Source organism: Strigops habroptila, chromosome Z, assembly GCF_004027225.2.
Source record: "Strigops habroptila isolate Jane chromosome Z, bStrHab1.2.pri, whole genome shotgun sequence".
NCBI classification, from domain to species: domain Eukaryota; kingdom Metazoa; phylum Chordata; class Aves; order Psittaciformes; family Psittacidae; genus Strigops; species Strigops habroptila.
In genome coordinates this window covers 101,424,517-101,438,218 of record NC_044302.2, presented here as the reverse complement: position 1 = coordinate 101,438,218, position 13,702 = coordinate 101,424,517, and the positions used below count along the sequence as shown (strand labels likewise).

General features: G+C 52.8%; 1 protein-coding gene across 24 annotated transcripts in view; it reads left to right on the top strand.

Moving 5' to 3' along the window:
- Positions 1-1,831: 1,831 nt before the first annotated feature.
- TCF4 (transcription factor 4) overlaps positions 1,832-13,702 on the top strand; it is a 104,570-nt gene continuing 92,699 nt past the window's right edge. For 6 of the 24 annotated variants that reach the window (XM_032919662.1, XM_032919663.1, XM_032919661.1 and 3 more), the window contains exons 1-2: positions 4,633-4,776; positions 5,707-5,779. In XM_032919662.1, coding sequence (XP_032775553.1) covers positions 5,707-5,779 — 73 coding nt within the window. In that variant the 5' untranslated portion in view covers positions 4,633-4,776. Of the gene's footprint in view, positions 2,803-3,254; positions 3,352-3,472; positions 3,972-4,098; positions 4,283-4,461; positions 4,777-4,987; positions 5,152-5,246; positions 5,389-5,706; positions 5,780-13,702 lie in introns of those variants that run through there. The other 18 variants (XM_032919675.1, XM_032919665.1, XM_030474925.2 and 15 more) reach the window with 12 other exon arrangements.

Here is a 13,702-nt window from a genome sequence, read left to right as displayed (position 1 = left end):
ACATGGTGCTTCCTGCCATTAATCACTTTATTATCAACAGAATCCCATCAAATTCCAAAGAGTTCAGCTATAAAATCCATAAAAAGCATCCACTGAACATGTGCACGCTCAACTTGATGCTAAAGCCACGTTTGGATGCCTTTTGATAGGAAGAGCCAAATCAGAGCCCTAAATGGTATCAGAGAAGCATGGAATGGGTCGGATTGGAAGGGACCTTGAAGCTCCTCCAATTCCATGAGAAGGTCCACCTTAGTCTAAAGACAGGGTGGAAAATGCCTTTGGAAGCTCAAGAGGTGAGTTTGGTGCTCGCACTTGGAACGGCACCACGGCAGCAGAGCACTTCCACCATCACGATGTGGTTCCAAATGGCTTCTGAAGGCACCCGAAGGTCCAACCGCCTCTTGATCCATAGCAACATCTGCCCTGCCGAGTTATCCAGAGCAAATTCCATGGCACATGAAGAGCTGGGCAGATGGAGAGAGCAGGAGACACAGTGGATTCAAATCACTGTGGCCAGCGCATCAGTTGTGCTCTTTCCCAGTGAATTGAACCCCAAATCCCTTCATTTTCGGGTGTAATCCAGAAGGAGAAGGTTTTACTCCAACAAGCAGCTTCGCTTGCGTTACTACGTGTGTAGTCTTACGCGTAAGCGTAAATTTACATTAGGCTTTATTACTATATCACTGTTGGGAGGGGAATAATTATATTTACCTCTATTTTCCCTTTTGATAGGGCTTTAATCCCAACTAATTGCTAATATTAAACCCAGCTTTAATTAGGCTTTGATGAATCCCTAAGTAAAGCAGAGTTGCTACCCGGAGTAGGCCAGCCACAAATCAGGTGTCATTTACATCCTTAATGATGCCATTAATAATGCCTTTCTTTTCCTGCATGGGATAATCATGCTGGAGAGCAGGAGCTGCAGCAGGGCAGGAAATGATGGGAGCTTAAATAAAGGTGGGAGCACAACGGGAATGACACCATGGAAGCACTGAGGTGTCAGGAAGCTATCCCATGGGAAGGTCTAGGGGCTCTCCATCACCAAAGCCCCACCAGGTTTGGGTTCGGAGGGACCTCAAGGGCATCTAGTTGCAACTGGGGATACCTTCCATTAGCGCAGGTTGCTCCTCGCAGCATTCCCAACTTCCTTGGACAACCTATTCCAGTGTCCCAGCACCCTCCCAATAAGGAATTCCTTCCTTATATCCAGCCTAAATCCCCTGTTTCACATTGAACCCATCAACCCTTGTCCATGATGGATCTGGATATCCTGGATATTGTCATGCCTTAAACGATTCCATAAAGCTTTTTCTCTCCTTTTGGGGCTCAAAACTCACTTTTCCCTCGGGATTGATCCCCTTTGAGGATAAAAACCTGGGAATTCTCAACAGGAAACCCTCTGGCACCAGCTCTGACGCTTCTTTGTCCCACATCCGGCACTGGGACCCCTCTTGGTGCCTCCCCACCACCATCTCCCCCCTGTCCTGGTGTCCCTCAGAGCCTGAGGCACTGCAGCTCCTGGAGACAAGGAGCTGTGGTCCTTATGGATGGGCGGATGTGGGTGGACTTGGTCCCACGGACACCCCGTGCTGACAGTGGGTGCTCAGTGGCACCCCGGCTCCAGCACAGAGCAGGTTGCTCCAAGCCCCATCTAACGTGTCCTTGACCATTCCAGGGATGGAGCTTCTCCATTCGACCCATCCCAATGCCTCCATAGGGAAGAACTTCCCAAGATCCCACCTCAGCGTCCCCTGTGGCACTTTAAAGCCATTCCTCTTCAGTCCTCCCTTAACCCCCCCCCCCCCCTTTCCCCTTTTAACTGCACTTGTGCACCACTCCGTTTATTAAAAGCAAGGGATAAAAGCAAGGAATAGGGACCGGGAATAGGGACCGGGAATAACCCCAGGGAATAGGGGCAGGGAACGACCCCAGCCCCTCACAGCCCCCCGCGCTCCCCCCGCGGCCGCCCCAGCCGCTCGCGCTTCCCGCCCTTTTCGCCCCCTCGCGCCGCGCTGAGGCGCCGCCGCCAGCCCCGGCTGCGCCCCGGCTCCCTCCATCTTGTGGCCGGGCCGCGCCGCGCTCCGTCCCGCCCGCCCGCCCGCCTTCCTTCCCTTCCCTTTCCCTTCCCTTTCCCTTCCCTTCCTTTCCCTTCCTTCCCTCCCTCCCTTCGTCATTGTCTGCGAGCGGCGTTTATAAGGCGGCGGGCATTGCCCGGATGTGAGCGCCCGGCGATGTGGCTTCCAGGGCGAGCCGCTCCGAGGCGCGTCTCGGCGGGGGAGGCCGCGCCGGTGCCGCGGCGGCGGCGGACGGGAGCGCTCTAAACTTGGAGCAAGTTGGGGCCCGGCGGCTCCGCGCCCGCCGGGGGGGCGGCGCGGGGGCTCTTTTTATTCTCTTGCCTTCGAATTCCGTAGAATTCCTTGCTTTTGGATGCTTTCGGCGAGGCAGGACGCGGGGGGCAGCCCCCGCCGCCCGCACTCGGGCACCATGTGTCGGTAAAAACAATAGAGGGGGAAAAAGTTCGCGGACTTTGCCGTCTTTTTGCCTTTTGAAAGCCGCTTTTCCAGCTCGTTTTTGATGTGGTTTTTGGAGCGGGTCGTCTCGGCGGGTGCGGGAATTCGGGGGTCGGGACCCCCCAATCCCACCCTAAAGCTGTGGAGTATCCCGGGCTTCCCAGCCCGGCTCTGGAGGGGCACACACGTGTGAGCTAATAAAGCACTTGGGGCCGAAGATTCCTCCTGGTTTTTGGACCATTTTAGTTCCTTTTTTCTCCCCCCCCCCTTTGGAATATTGTGGCCATTGAAGGTAAAGTTCCATTTTGCTCTTCGAGTTCAGTCGCTTTTGGGGTTGAATTCCGCGATCCCGCTGTATTCCTTAAAGGAAAAGTGCAACTTCAAGCGCTGTGGCAATGCCCAAGCGAGGAGCCCACCGCGTGTGGGAAGCACACACACACTCAGCTCCAGTCGCCGCTTTTCCTACTGGAAAACGAAGTGGAATTCGGGGGTTTTTTTTAGGGAATGGGGTGGCAAACCGGGCAATAAAGTGGACACGGAAGGGGTTGCCTCGTCCCCTTCAACTTAAGCGCAAAGCAAAGGGCTCCTTCAAGTTCGCCCGCAACCCCCGAGTGGGAATGTCGCTGGGAGCAGCGGGAATGGGGGGGGGGGGGATAACCACCCCACTATGGAAGTGTGCTGGGGAGGGGGGGGAGAGAAACCCTGTTCCTCCCGGCCAAGTCCCCGCCTCACGTGTGTTCGCAGCCTCAACTCCCCTCGCCATGTGGATGGGAGCGAGCTGAGGGCACCGCGAGGAGACGCGCTGCGAAAGTGCGGCGGGAGCGGCGTCCATGATCCGCGGGTACGGGCACGGCGGCGGCGGCGGCGGGAGCCGAGGGGCGGCCGAGGCGGCGGCGCGGGGCTGGGCTCGGCTCCGCGCCCCTTCCTTCCCCTTCCCCTTCCCTTCCCTCCCCTCCCCCGGCGCTGACTCCGCACAGGCCCGAGCAGCTCCGGGTTGTTGTTGTTGTTCCCCCCCCCTCCTTCCCTCCTTCCCTCCTTCCCTCCTCCTCCTCCTCCTCCTCCTCCTCCTCGCCGCAATTAGGAATTGGGGCTAATTGGCACACGCTGCTCCCCGCTTCCCTCCGGCCCCCCCCCCCCCCCCCCGCCCCGCTTCCCTCAGCACCGGCGCCTCCGTTGCCTGCGCCTCTTTGCCTCGTTGCTTCGGTTCCCGCTGGCGCTGCCTTCTCCACCGTTACTTTTGCGGGCAAGAAGGAAAAAGTTGGGAGCGGATGGCTGTAGTTTGGGCTCCGGGAGCCTCATTCATTCCTCGCTGAACCTCCTGTTGCATAAAACGATGCTCGGGCGGCGAGGCTTTGCCTGCTTTTTGCCTCCTTTGGATTTGCCTGCCGAGTGGCCGTGACCGCCTTTTCGCTCGCCTCGCTGGGTGGAAATACAATCTCGCTCCATTTTCGCCTCGCTGCTGTGGGTTCTTTTTTGCTCCCCCTCCATCTTTGCCTTTTGCCTCCTCCCTTCTTCTCTCTCCCCCCCCGCAAACCCCCCCCCAACCCCAACCAAATCACCTCCAAACCTCCCTGAAAGAATTCCTGAAATCCCAACCGCAATCCCACTGGGTTTTTTCCTCTCCTCCTCGCAAGGCTCGGCACTGGGGGTTTCTCATTGCGGTTATTTCCATGTTTCCAGGTTTGTGTGATATTGCTAAAATGCATCACCAACAGCGAATGGCTGCCTTAGGGACGGACAAAGAACTCAGTGATTTACTGGATTTCAGTGCGGTAAGAAACAACGCTGGAAATTCCCAAAAGCTGGAGAAAAATCCCCCCCCTCTTCCCCCTTTTAAATCCCCCGAAGCTTTCGAGCGAATGGCCTCAACTAAAAGCAAAGAGTTAAGTCCAGTGGGCTCCTTTGGAAGCTCTTCTTTGCTTGAAAGCCCCCTAAAAGAAAAGGAGTCTTTAGTTTGATTGTGATGGGAGATGCAATCGGGTGCTCGAAACCTCCCCCGGAGTGTTTCTCCTCGGGCTTGTAGCTTTGTGTTTTCCAGCCCCTGGGCTCGGCCACCTCAACTCCTTTCTTTCCACCGCTCTCTCGCCCTTCTTTGCTTCACTTTGCCTTTGGCCACATGGAAAGTGCGACGAAATCCACGGGGAAAGTTTTTCCCTGGGCTTCCAAGTGCTCCCGAGCTTTGCCACGAGAGCCAGAGAGTGCTTTGGGAAGCACTTTGGAGCTGACTTCAGGCTGCTTGCTTTGGAGGCCAAGTGTTAAGCCGGACGTATGCACTTGTCTAGTGTTATCCCCCCCCCTTTCCCCGCTCCCAACCTCTTCCTTCCTCTCCCCATCCCCTCCCTTCCCCTTTAATGTGTCAGGAGTAGCTATCCTTTAGTTATTTGTGGAAGGGGGGGTGCGGGGGGGGTGTGTGTGTATGGAATCACTTTGCTGGGAGATGCCTGGATCTTCCTAAGCCCCTGATTCCACCCCCCTGCGCCTTAAATGAGGCAGCTTCAGGCTGGAGCCGCTGCTCGCGAGGAATGGCTCGGGCAAGTTGGGCCGGGAAAGGGGACCTGAGGCAGCTTGGCCGCTTTGCCTGCGCTTCCTGCGCCTCATCCCGGTTGTTCCTGGGCTTTGGGCAGGCTCTGCCGTAGGGAAGGTGCGTGTGCTCCCCGCTCGACACGTCGGAGAAGGGAGAAACCAATTAGGCTCCAAATAAATGCTAAGGGAGGGAGAAGAGGGAGCGCGAGAGAGGGGGCGACGGAGCCGAGATCGCAGACGGGAAGGAGAATATAGGGCAGGTGGCACTTGGCATTCCGTAGCTTTTAGGTGCCCGCAAATGCCAGGCAAATCCTGAAGCGGGATGGAAATGGACATTGCGACCTTGATGGCCAAGGTTGCCGTTCCCAAACTTTGCCTTTAGCCGCTGGGAAAGGGGGGGGGAACTGGGATCGCTTCGCCACTTCGGGAAGCGAGTGTTGCTTGGGGAGCTAATGAGCCTAATCCAACCCTGCTGCTGGTGGTGAGGGGTTAAAGGGGGGGGTTGGAAGGAATTCCACTCATTTCAGGGCTGGGAAGGCTGATGTTTCCTGGCAAACTCCTCCCGGAGCACGCAGCGAACGTGGAAGGAACTTTTTCCCCTCGGAGTGGCCTCGGGAATCTTGTGCTTTCCCAAGTAGTAATGCCTCTTTGTTTCCTTTCTGTCCCCTCGTAGATGTTTTCACCTCCTGTGAGCAGTGGGAAAAATGGACCAACTTCCTTGGCGAGTGGGCATTTTACTGGCTCAAGTAAGTACGATCCCGCTTTTCCTACGGAGTTCCGATGCTGGCAGTTACGGATCGCGGTGCTCGTAGTTGTTTCTCCTGCTGCTGGGAGTTATTTACTCCGTCGTTAGTTACTTCTCCTGGGGTCGGGAGTTATTTAGCCCGTCGGGAGTTATTTAGCCTGTTATTAGTGATTTATCCCGGTGTTGGAAGTGATTTATCCCGGTGGCGTTGGGGCTTTATCCCGTCATCAGTGCTTTATCCCGGTGGTGGTGATTTATCCCGGTGGTGGTGATTTATCCATTGGCATTACCTTTGTTGTGGTTGTCTTCTGCTCTTTTTGGGAAGCACATTCGGATTTGAGTGGAATTCTTCTGAAGTGCTGCCTTCTCTATTAATATAGGAATTATAAGGATGGTTATTCCCGGTTTTGTGGACTGTTTTCACCTCTATTCCATAGATTTCCATGGATTTCTGATTTCTACCCCCCCACCCCCACCTAAACTTCTCCTCTTCTAATTCCTCTCACTGGAGCAGTGGAGATAATTTATTTGGGGGATCATTCGGGGGCAGAAATGAATTTGGGGAATTCTAAAGGCTGTTTATGTGGAATAACTAAAGAAACTGAGGAAAACCACCCGGCTTTCCCGGGAAAAGGAAGGTTTTAGTGTTCCGAGAGCCGTGCTTGCTGCTGGACTATTTCGGGCTGAATTCCCATCTTTCGGTTTCCTGGTGGTTGATAGAGTGTTCTCTTTCGAAACAGTGCCTGGCTTTTTGAGCTGGAATTAGAGGCTTTGGTTGGTTGCCTGCTTTAGTTGGCATTACAGGAGAATTCCCTAAGAATTCCCTAAAAGCCGGACTCCTGCTTGCTGACAAAAGGAATATCGTCGCTCTTTGCGGTACCCTGTGTCTGTGCAATATTAGTCACTAAAGTTTGACCCAGAGGCTTTTTTTTTTATATATATACCCGATAAATCAGAAGGAAAAGGAGGAAAAATCCATCGGGATTTATTCCTTGCTTTTCCCTAAAGTTCCTTTCAGAGCATTTCCTGCCTCAGCGGCTCGGCTGTGTTAACACAGGACACAGCTCCGGGCAGGGAGTTGCAGTGTTTGGAGAGCCCACATCCCAGCGCACTGCCCGGAGTATTGTTACACACAAAGTAGTGCTCTCAATCCGATGGGATATTTAGGCAAGGCTGCAGCGGATAGCGGGATGGGAACACGTCATTGCCTGGAGTTTGCTGCCTGGAATTGTGCTCAGTTAAAGGCACCTTGGCTCTGCGTTTCGGAATAAGCGTTTGAATTCAGTGCCTGGAGACCTCAGTCACTTTGGCTTCCCAAAGGGAGAATTCCTTCGGTTTGTTGTCCCGATTTTTAACCCTAAATCCAGGCCCACCTGGAATTATTTTAGGGATTTAAGGCCATTCAAATAGGACCACTTTTGTTTTGCCTTCCCCAGCGCGATTCCATTACAAACACACCGACTTGGATGATTTTCCTCTGCGATTTCCTTAACTTCCCCTTTCCCTCTTAGCTCCCCACCCTAAATCTTTTAATCCTGTTTTTTTTGGGGGGGGGAATGACATCCATTTAAGAGGTGCTTTTCTCCATGATATTCCATGTTTGCGCTGGAGAGAAGCGGAGAGGGTTTGTGCCAGACAAATCAATTTGTCATGCTCCTCTAGCCCTCAATGCAGCAACTACCACTTGCTCCACCAGCTCGAACCCTTCTCCTTAGTAAATCCAGCTTGCCAGGCGGAAAGAAACCCGTCTGTACAAAATCCATTGGGAAAAATCGCCCTTGGAAGCAGAACCAGCCCCAAAAGGACACGTTTGGAGCCCAAAAGGTGCTTTATTGTCTCCGTCTCAAAGCATCCAAGTAACTTTGACGCCTCAGTTTGGACGGAGGGATGATTCGGGCAGCTCCACAGATGCTTTGAGCAGCTCCACGAATGCTTCGAGCAGCTCAAAGGGCTCCGTGGCAGGGAGATAAAGGTGTTTCCCAGCAAATCCTCGGCTTTCCCGCTTTGGAACAACGCGGGAAGGCTGGAATCCCCCACTTTATACCTGGAGGACGAGGTGCTGCGCGTGGTATTGAGCCGTCACTCGCACAATGCGGCTCAGCGCGGGGCAAACCACTTGGGTTTTCCTCTCTTCCCATCCCTGGCTTAGTTCTTGCGGAGGAAGTGATATTCCCAAAGTTGCCAGCAGGCAGGAATTGGGGGGGAATTGCCTCCCGCTGATCCATAGGGATAGGGTGGCTGCGTGGAAGGGAAGCGTGGCCATTGTCTGCCCGCGCTGTGGCTCCGGGTGTGTGTGTGTCTTCAGGGCAGGAGATATTCCACTCGGAAGGGATAAAGAAGTGCTCCGGAGGGATTCAGGGGAAATCCGGGAATAACCTCGGAAAACTTTTAGTCCCGTTGCATATACTGATAATGGGGAATTTTAGCATTCCATAGGCAGCCTCTTGGTCAAAGTTGGAGGTGCCCTTCTCCCGTAGGAAAGCTGAGGAAGCCCAAGAATCCCGCTTGGAAAGGGGAAGGAAGCAGCAAACCCCACCCCACGAAGTGAAACTAAGTGGCCTTTGGGAAGTGGGGGACTCTTTCCTCCTTCCACTCCTCTGCAGCAGCTTCTCCCTCCTCTCCCCCACGCTGCTGTGGAATATCGTGCGGAAAAAGCACCTCGAACCCTTTGAATCCCCCCCCTTCCGCGGCTCCTTTCCCCACTTCAGGAATGTAACCTGAGCCCCGTTCCCGGGGAGCACCAGTCACACCAAAGCCTTTTGGAAAGGAGCAGGACTTTGTGTTTGATGTTTGCAGGTGTGCAGCAGAGAGCACTGAAACAATCCGGCCCCGCTCTGACCTGGGCTGGGAGCGCTGGGAAAGACGGAAGGGGTTTTACTTCGTTCCCTTTGGAATTCCATCCAATCCAGCCAGTGATTTAATACCTGTGCTTCAACTGAACAATACCCAGCCATTAAAATGAGCGGAGGCTTTGCTTTATTTTTATTCCCTCCCTTTGTTTTCCTTCTCCTCCTTCTTTTTTTAAGGCCATTTGCCAAAATTCAGGAATTCGATTGGAATCATCTTTTGAGGCCTCTTTTTGCACGGAAGCTGTTTGTTAGCGCTGGTACACCGAGGCTGACACTCACTTCCCAATTGTGGGAATGGCTTTTAAAGTAGCATTCCCCTGCTGAAAGAATTCACCAGCTCTGTCCCATTTAGCGCATTCCAGGGGTTGGGAATAGCCCCCATCGTCCTGCCTCAATCCCACCTCACTTAAGAGATAACCCACTGTGGAGGTTTAATGGGGGGGTGAGTATGTGACACTTTAGATACGTCTGCGTGGAAATTCCAACCCTAAATAGGGTTGTGATTAAAGTACAATTCCCTTTTGGAGCTCGATCCTCTGAGAAAGCATTGGAAAAGAGGGAATTTTCTCCCACTAAAATAGAGGGTTTATCCTGGAAGCATCATCGTGCCCGCTCGGGATGCGGCTTGGCGGCAGTAGGGATAATACCTGTGGGTACTGAGAAAGGAGCTAGCTTTTCCCCGGGAAAACGGGATATAGGTGGGGGGGGTGTCCCTGCAGGATTGCCAGCGCAAGGAAAAAAGGGAATTCTCAGGAATTTGGAGGCTGTGGATCAGGACAGGAGTTGTTACGAGGACGGGTGGGAAGGCCGTGGCGACCGCAGCGCCTCCGAGGTGGTGTCCGCGCTCCTCACGGCGTGCAGCGCAGGACCCCGTGTAGAGTGCTCGTAGGCAGGTAGTAGCTTTGCTCGTGTGTTACACCACATCCCCCCCCCGCCTTTCCTCCTCCCTTTGCCAGGCAGCATTCCAGGTCTCTGGCATGGCAGCGGCCAGCTCGGTGGCTGTGCTTTGTCATCCTCCTTGCTCCCGCTTGGAACCTCCTGGAGGTTCGGACTCTGTCGCTCCACAAAGGCAACTCCTGCCATCTTTTTCCAGCCGGAACGTTGTGTAATTATGATGGAGGAGAACAGGAATGCTCGTTCCCTCCCATCCTTCCAGCTCTGTTTATTTGGGAAGCCCGGGATCCTCCTCCCCTCCCAGGCCTGGGCAAGAAGGGGGCAGAAAGAGCCTCACGCTGCGGGCTTGGAATTGGCCTCCCAAGTGCATCCTTGGAGGAGCTAAATGCTTCCAAAGGAGAGTATGGATGTGAGGGTGTCCTGCAGCCACCTCCGATCACTGGGAGACACTGAAATCCTTAAGGATTAGGATTTCTCCCATGCCAAAGAGAAGGAAAAAGGACCTGGATCCTCTTTCCTTTGTGACGGTGGAGTAAAAGCAGCGTAGAGAGCGTGTAAAATACTCAGCAGGAAGGTTGTGTTGGAGCCGAGGGGAGTGGATTCCCTCTGCGCCACTCCTTGCTCCCGGGAGCTCCTTATAGCCAGAGCGTTTTATCCCGAATCCTTCTCCACACTTGGGAATGTGCTTAATAATTCCAGGCTGGGGGAGCAGGAGCCAGCCAAGTGTCACTTGGAGGAGACGCTTGGCCTTCTCCTTGCCAAATTTAGCTGCAGCAGGAAGATGGTTGGAGAGGATTCCCGGGATAGGAAGAAGCTGGGAATCCAGTGCAGCTCTTAAACTTGGAATTCCAGAGTCCAAACGTGGTGAGTTAGGGATCCAGAGGGAAAAAACCCGCCCATTTGGGAAGAGGGGGAGGTACGATTTGCCTTCTTTCCATTAGGTTGGGGCCACTCCCAAATCCAGCGGGATTTTGGGCCGAGGCAGATGCTGCTTCCATAGAATTCCCAAGGAATAATCCTGCATCTCCTCCCCACCAGCTTCATCTTTCACCTTTCCCACTTCTTTTTTTGCCAGCAAATCCATGGATTTAATGTATTTTAACCCCCCCCATCCTGATTTTAACCTCATAAATTTGGGAATCGCTTCCCTCTTTCCCTTCCCTCGGAAGGCAAAGGAGCCGGGATCTCAGGAATGCCACAGCCAAACGCTTTGCTCTTCTTCTGACAACATCAGCAAATAGCTTTCCCATGAGGAAATGCCTTGAAATAACAGCTCCACGCCGAAAATCCCGGCAACATCCAGGCTGTGGCATGGAAGGTTCTGTTCCCAACTGCTGGAATCTCTTTGCAATGCATAAAAGAGCCTCAAATCCTTCCCTTTTCCTTCACCTCCTTTGCTAAACAAAGTCATCTGGGGACTTGGCCAAATCCTTCCAATCCCAAAGCACATTTTGGAGCTGGAATGTGGTGGCTTTGCAGTAGGATCCCGCTGGTTTTCCCGGTTGGATATCCCGATGTGCTGTGTAATGAGGAATTGGGGATGGCTTTGTGCTGCTTTGCCCATCACAGAAGGGATTCCAGGGTGGTCTCCATCACCAGGTTGAACTCAAAAGGGATCCAGTGACATTCCCAGGAATGGGAATGAGTTTTCCAATCAGGGGCAGCCTTCCCAAAATCCGGTGCTTCCATCTCCTCGGGCAAAAGAGGCCTTTTCCCAGTGATTCCCTATGGAAGGATAAAGGGATGTGTTAAGGTGTAGCTTCATGTGGCTGTCAAAGGGCAGGATCCTGCTGCTGTTCCCAAATGGATTTCCAGTTCACTCTGGGAATGTCGTCCGTGTGCTGCTGTAGGTGGAAGCATCTAAATGAGCATCCATGGAATGCAGTGAATCCATGGAGTTGCACCTTGGAAGAACAACACTTACACCAAATCCCTCAAGGAATTCCAGAGTAAAAGGCGCTCCCAAATTTCCTGCATGGAAAAAGGGCACTTTTGGGGATGAGCTGGCTCATTTTCCCTCCTGTTTCCTAACGTTGGGGCACTTCTTTCCTTAGGGATCCGAAGCTCCAAGGAATGTTGTTGCATTTACTACTAAGATAAACCCTGGTGTAGTTACTCCGTGGTTCAACCACAGCTTAAATCCATGTGGATTGAAATCCAGGTGGATTGGAACGGGTCTGTAATGGTTTTCCAAGCAGTGAGGGAGTGGGATGGTCTCAGGCCTGATGCAGAAGGAGCTTTGCCTTGATCATTCCAGAACTTGGGAAGCTTCAAGCAGGAGGCTTTTCCTTATGGATTCTGAGTTTTCCAGTCAATCCTTTCAGGAGCATGGGCTATGGCTTCACCGGGATGATTTTAGGGAGCCAAAAATAGGGATAAAAACGAGAATCACTCAATTCTTGGGAATATGTGTAATTCCTAAGGGATTATAGGGATTCACTTGTCTCACTCCTGATGCTCTTTTCCATAGGGAAAAGGATGCTGGGGATAAGCTTCTCCCTGTTCCTCACCCATTCCCTTCTCCAAGGTGTACATTGAAATCCCATCGAGTGACGGGAGAAACAAGCAGGATCAAGGCTTTGGGATGGGAAGCACAATTCCCACTGGGAAAACCGGGATCTAAAGGAACCTCAGGGCTTCTGGTGCTCTTCAGGAAGCACTTGAGGTGCTGCAGTGAGTTCTGTGGTGAGCCACAGCTTTGGGATTTGGCTTTGGGATTCCAGGCAGATGGAGGAAATTCCAGCCTGGAAACCCCTGCAACAATCCCAAATGGATCCCATAAACTGGAAGGGGTCTCCAAGACCATCCAATTCCATAGGTAGGGCTCATCCAGCCTGCCCTTGAGCATTCCAGGGATGGAGCAGCCACAGCTCCTCCTGTCTGGCTCCCTAACTCCAACACAAGCTGTTTGGAGTGGAATTCCAGGATTTGGGAAGCGGTTTTGCCTTTGGGGAATCAGCTCCTTTGCAGTCCCTAGGTTGGGAATAGCCTCTCCATGAGAAGGAATTCTGTGCTAGGACCTCATCCGCCTCTAAACCATTCCTTAGTTCCTAACCCTAAGCTGCTTTTCCATTGGAAGTGGATGTTATAGCAGGGAATTGATGGAAAACTGGGAGCAAAGCTTCGGAACAGGGATTTAGGGATGAACTGCACCTTCTGCCATTCCTGCTGTGGCTGGAACAGACGCTTCCATTTAGCTCCTAAACCCCAGATCCCGCTTTCCCAGCCTTCCCTTACTGGGATTAACTGGTTTGCTGCCTGGTGCTTGAGCACTCGGCTGTGGTTTTCCTTAAATCCCTATTTTTGGGGATCACTCTTTGTGCTATTCCAGCCCCTCCTAACCCCGCTTTGGCTGTCCCATTCCTTAGGGAAAATGTGTTCAATCCTGCTTAGGGACCAGAGAATTCCTTATTCTCCTGTTCGCTTTGCTTTTCCCTACTCACTCTGTTGAGTTCCTACTCTTGGGAATGATGTCCTTCCTTAAAGCTCATCCAGATCCAACCCTCTGGAATACCTTCTGCTAGCCCAGGTTGCTCCAAGCTGGCCTTGAGTGCAAGTGTCCATGCTCCTTGGAGAGAATCCTTAGGAATTCTGCCTTATTGTGACACCTGGAGCGCTCTTTCCATGGAATTTGGGCTTTGGGATGTTGAAATTCCAGCTGATGGGAAGTTCTGGTCTAATGGAAGGGGCTTGGAACTGGATGAGCTTTAAGGTCCCACTCCATGATGGGCTTAGTGTCGGAACCTGGAGCTTTGGGAATACTCTATGATAGTAGGGAAGGAGTCGGCTTTCCATGAATCCTTTGGGGTTTGGGTCACCAGCCTTTGGGTTCCTGCTTCCTTTGGGTTGTTCCTTGAGTGGAAATGACTTGGGAATGGGAATTCTATAGTGAGACAGCCTTGGAAATCCAGAATATGGGCTATTCCTTGTGCTGGGAATGCTTTAGGAACCCATAGATTGATGGGGAGGGAGGAAAAGGGAAGGAAAACGGGAAGACCAACTGGATCAGAAGGATTTATCCCACGTTATCCCTGATTTTCCTCCCCGTTTCAGCCCTTTCTTCCTCTTTACTCACTCAATGAATGCAACTTCCCCACTTCCCTTATCCCAAAGGGAATTGTTGGCCTCAGGGGAGCCTCCTGTGCTCTCTGTGTCACTGCGTCAGTGTCCTCCTGGGCTAA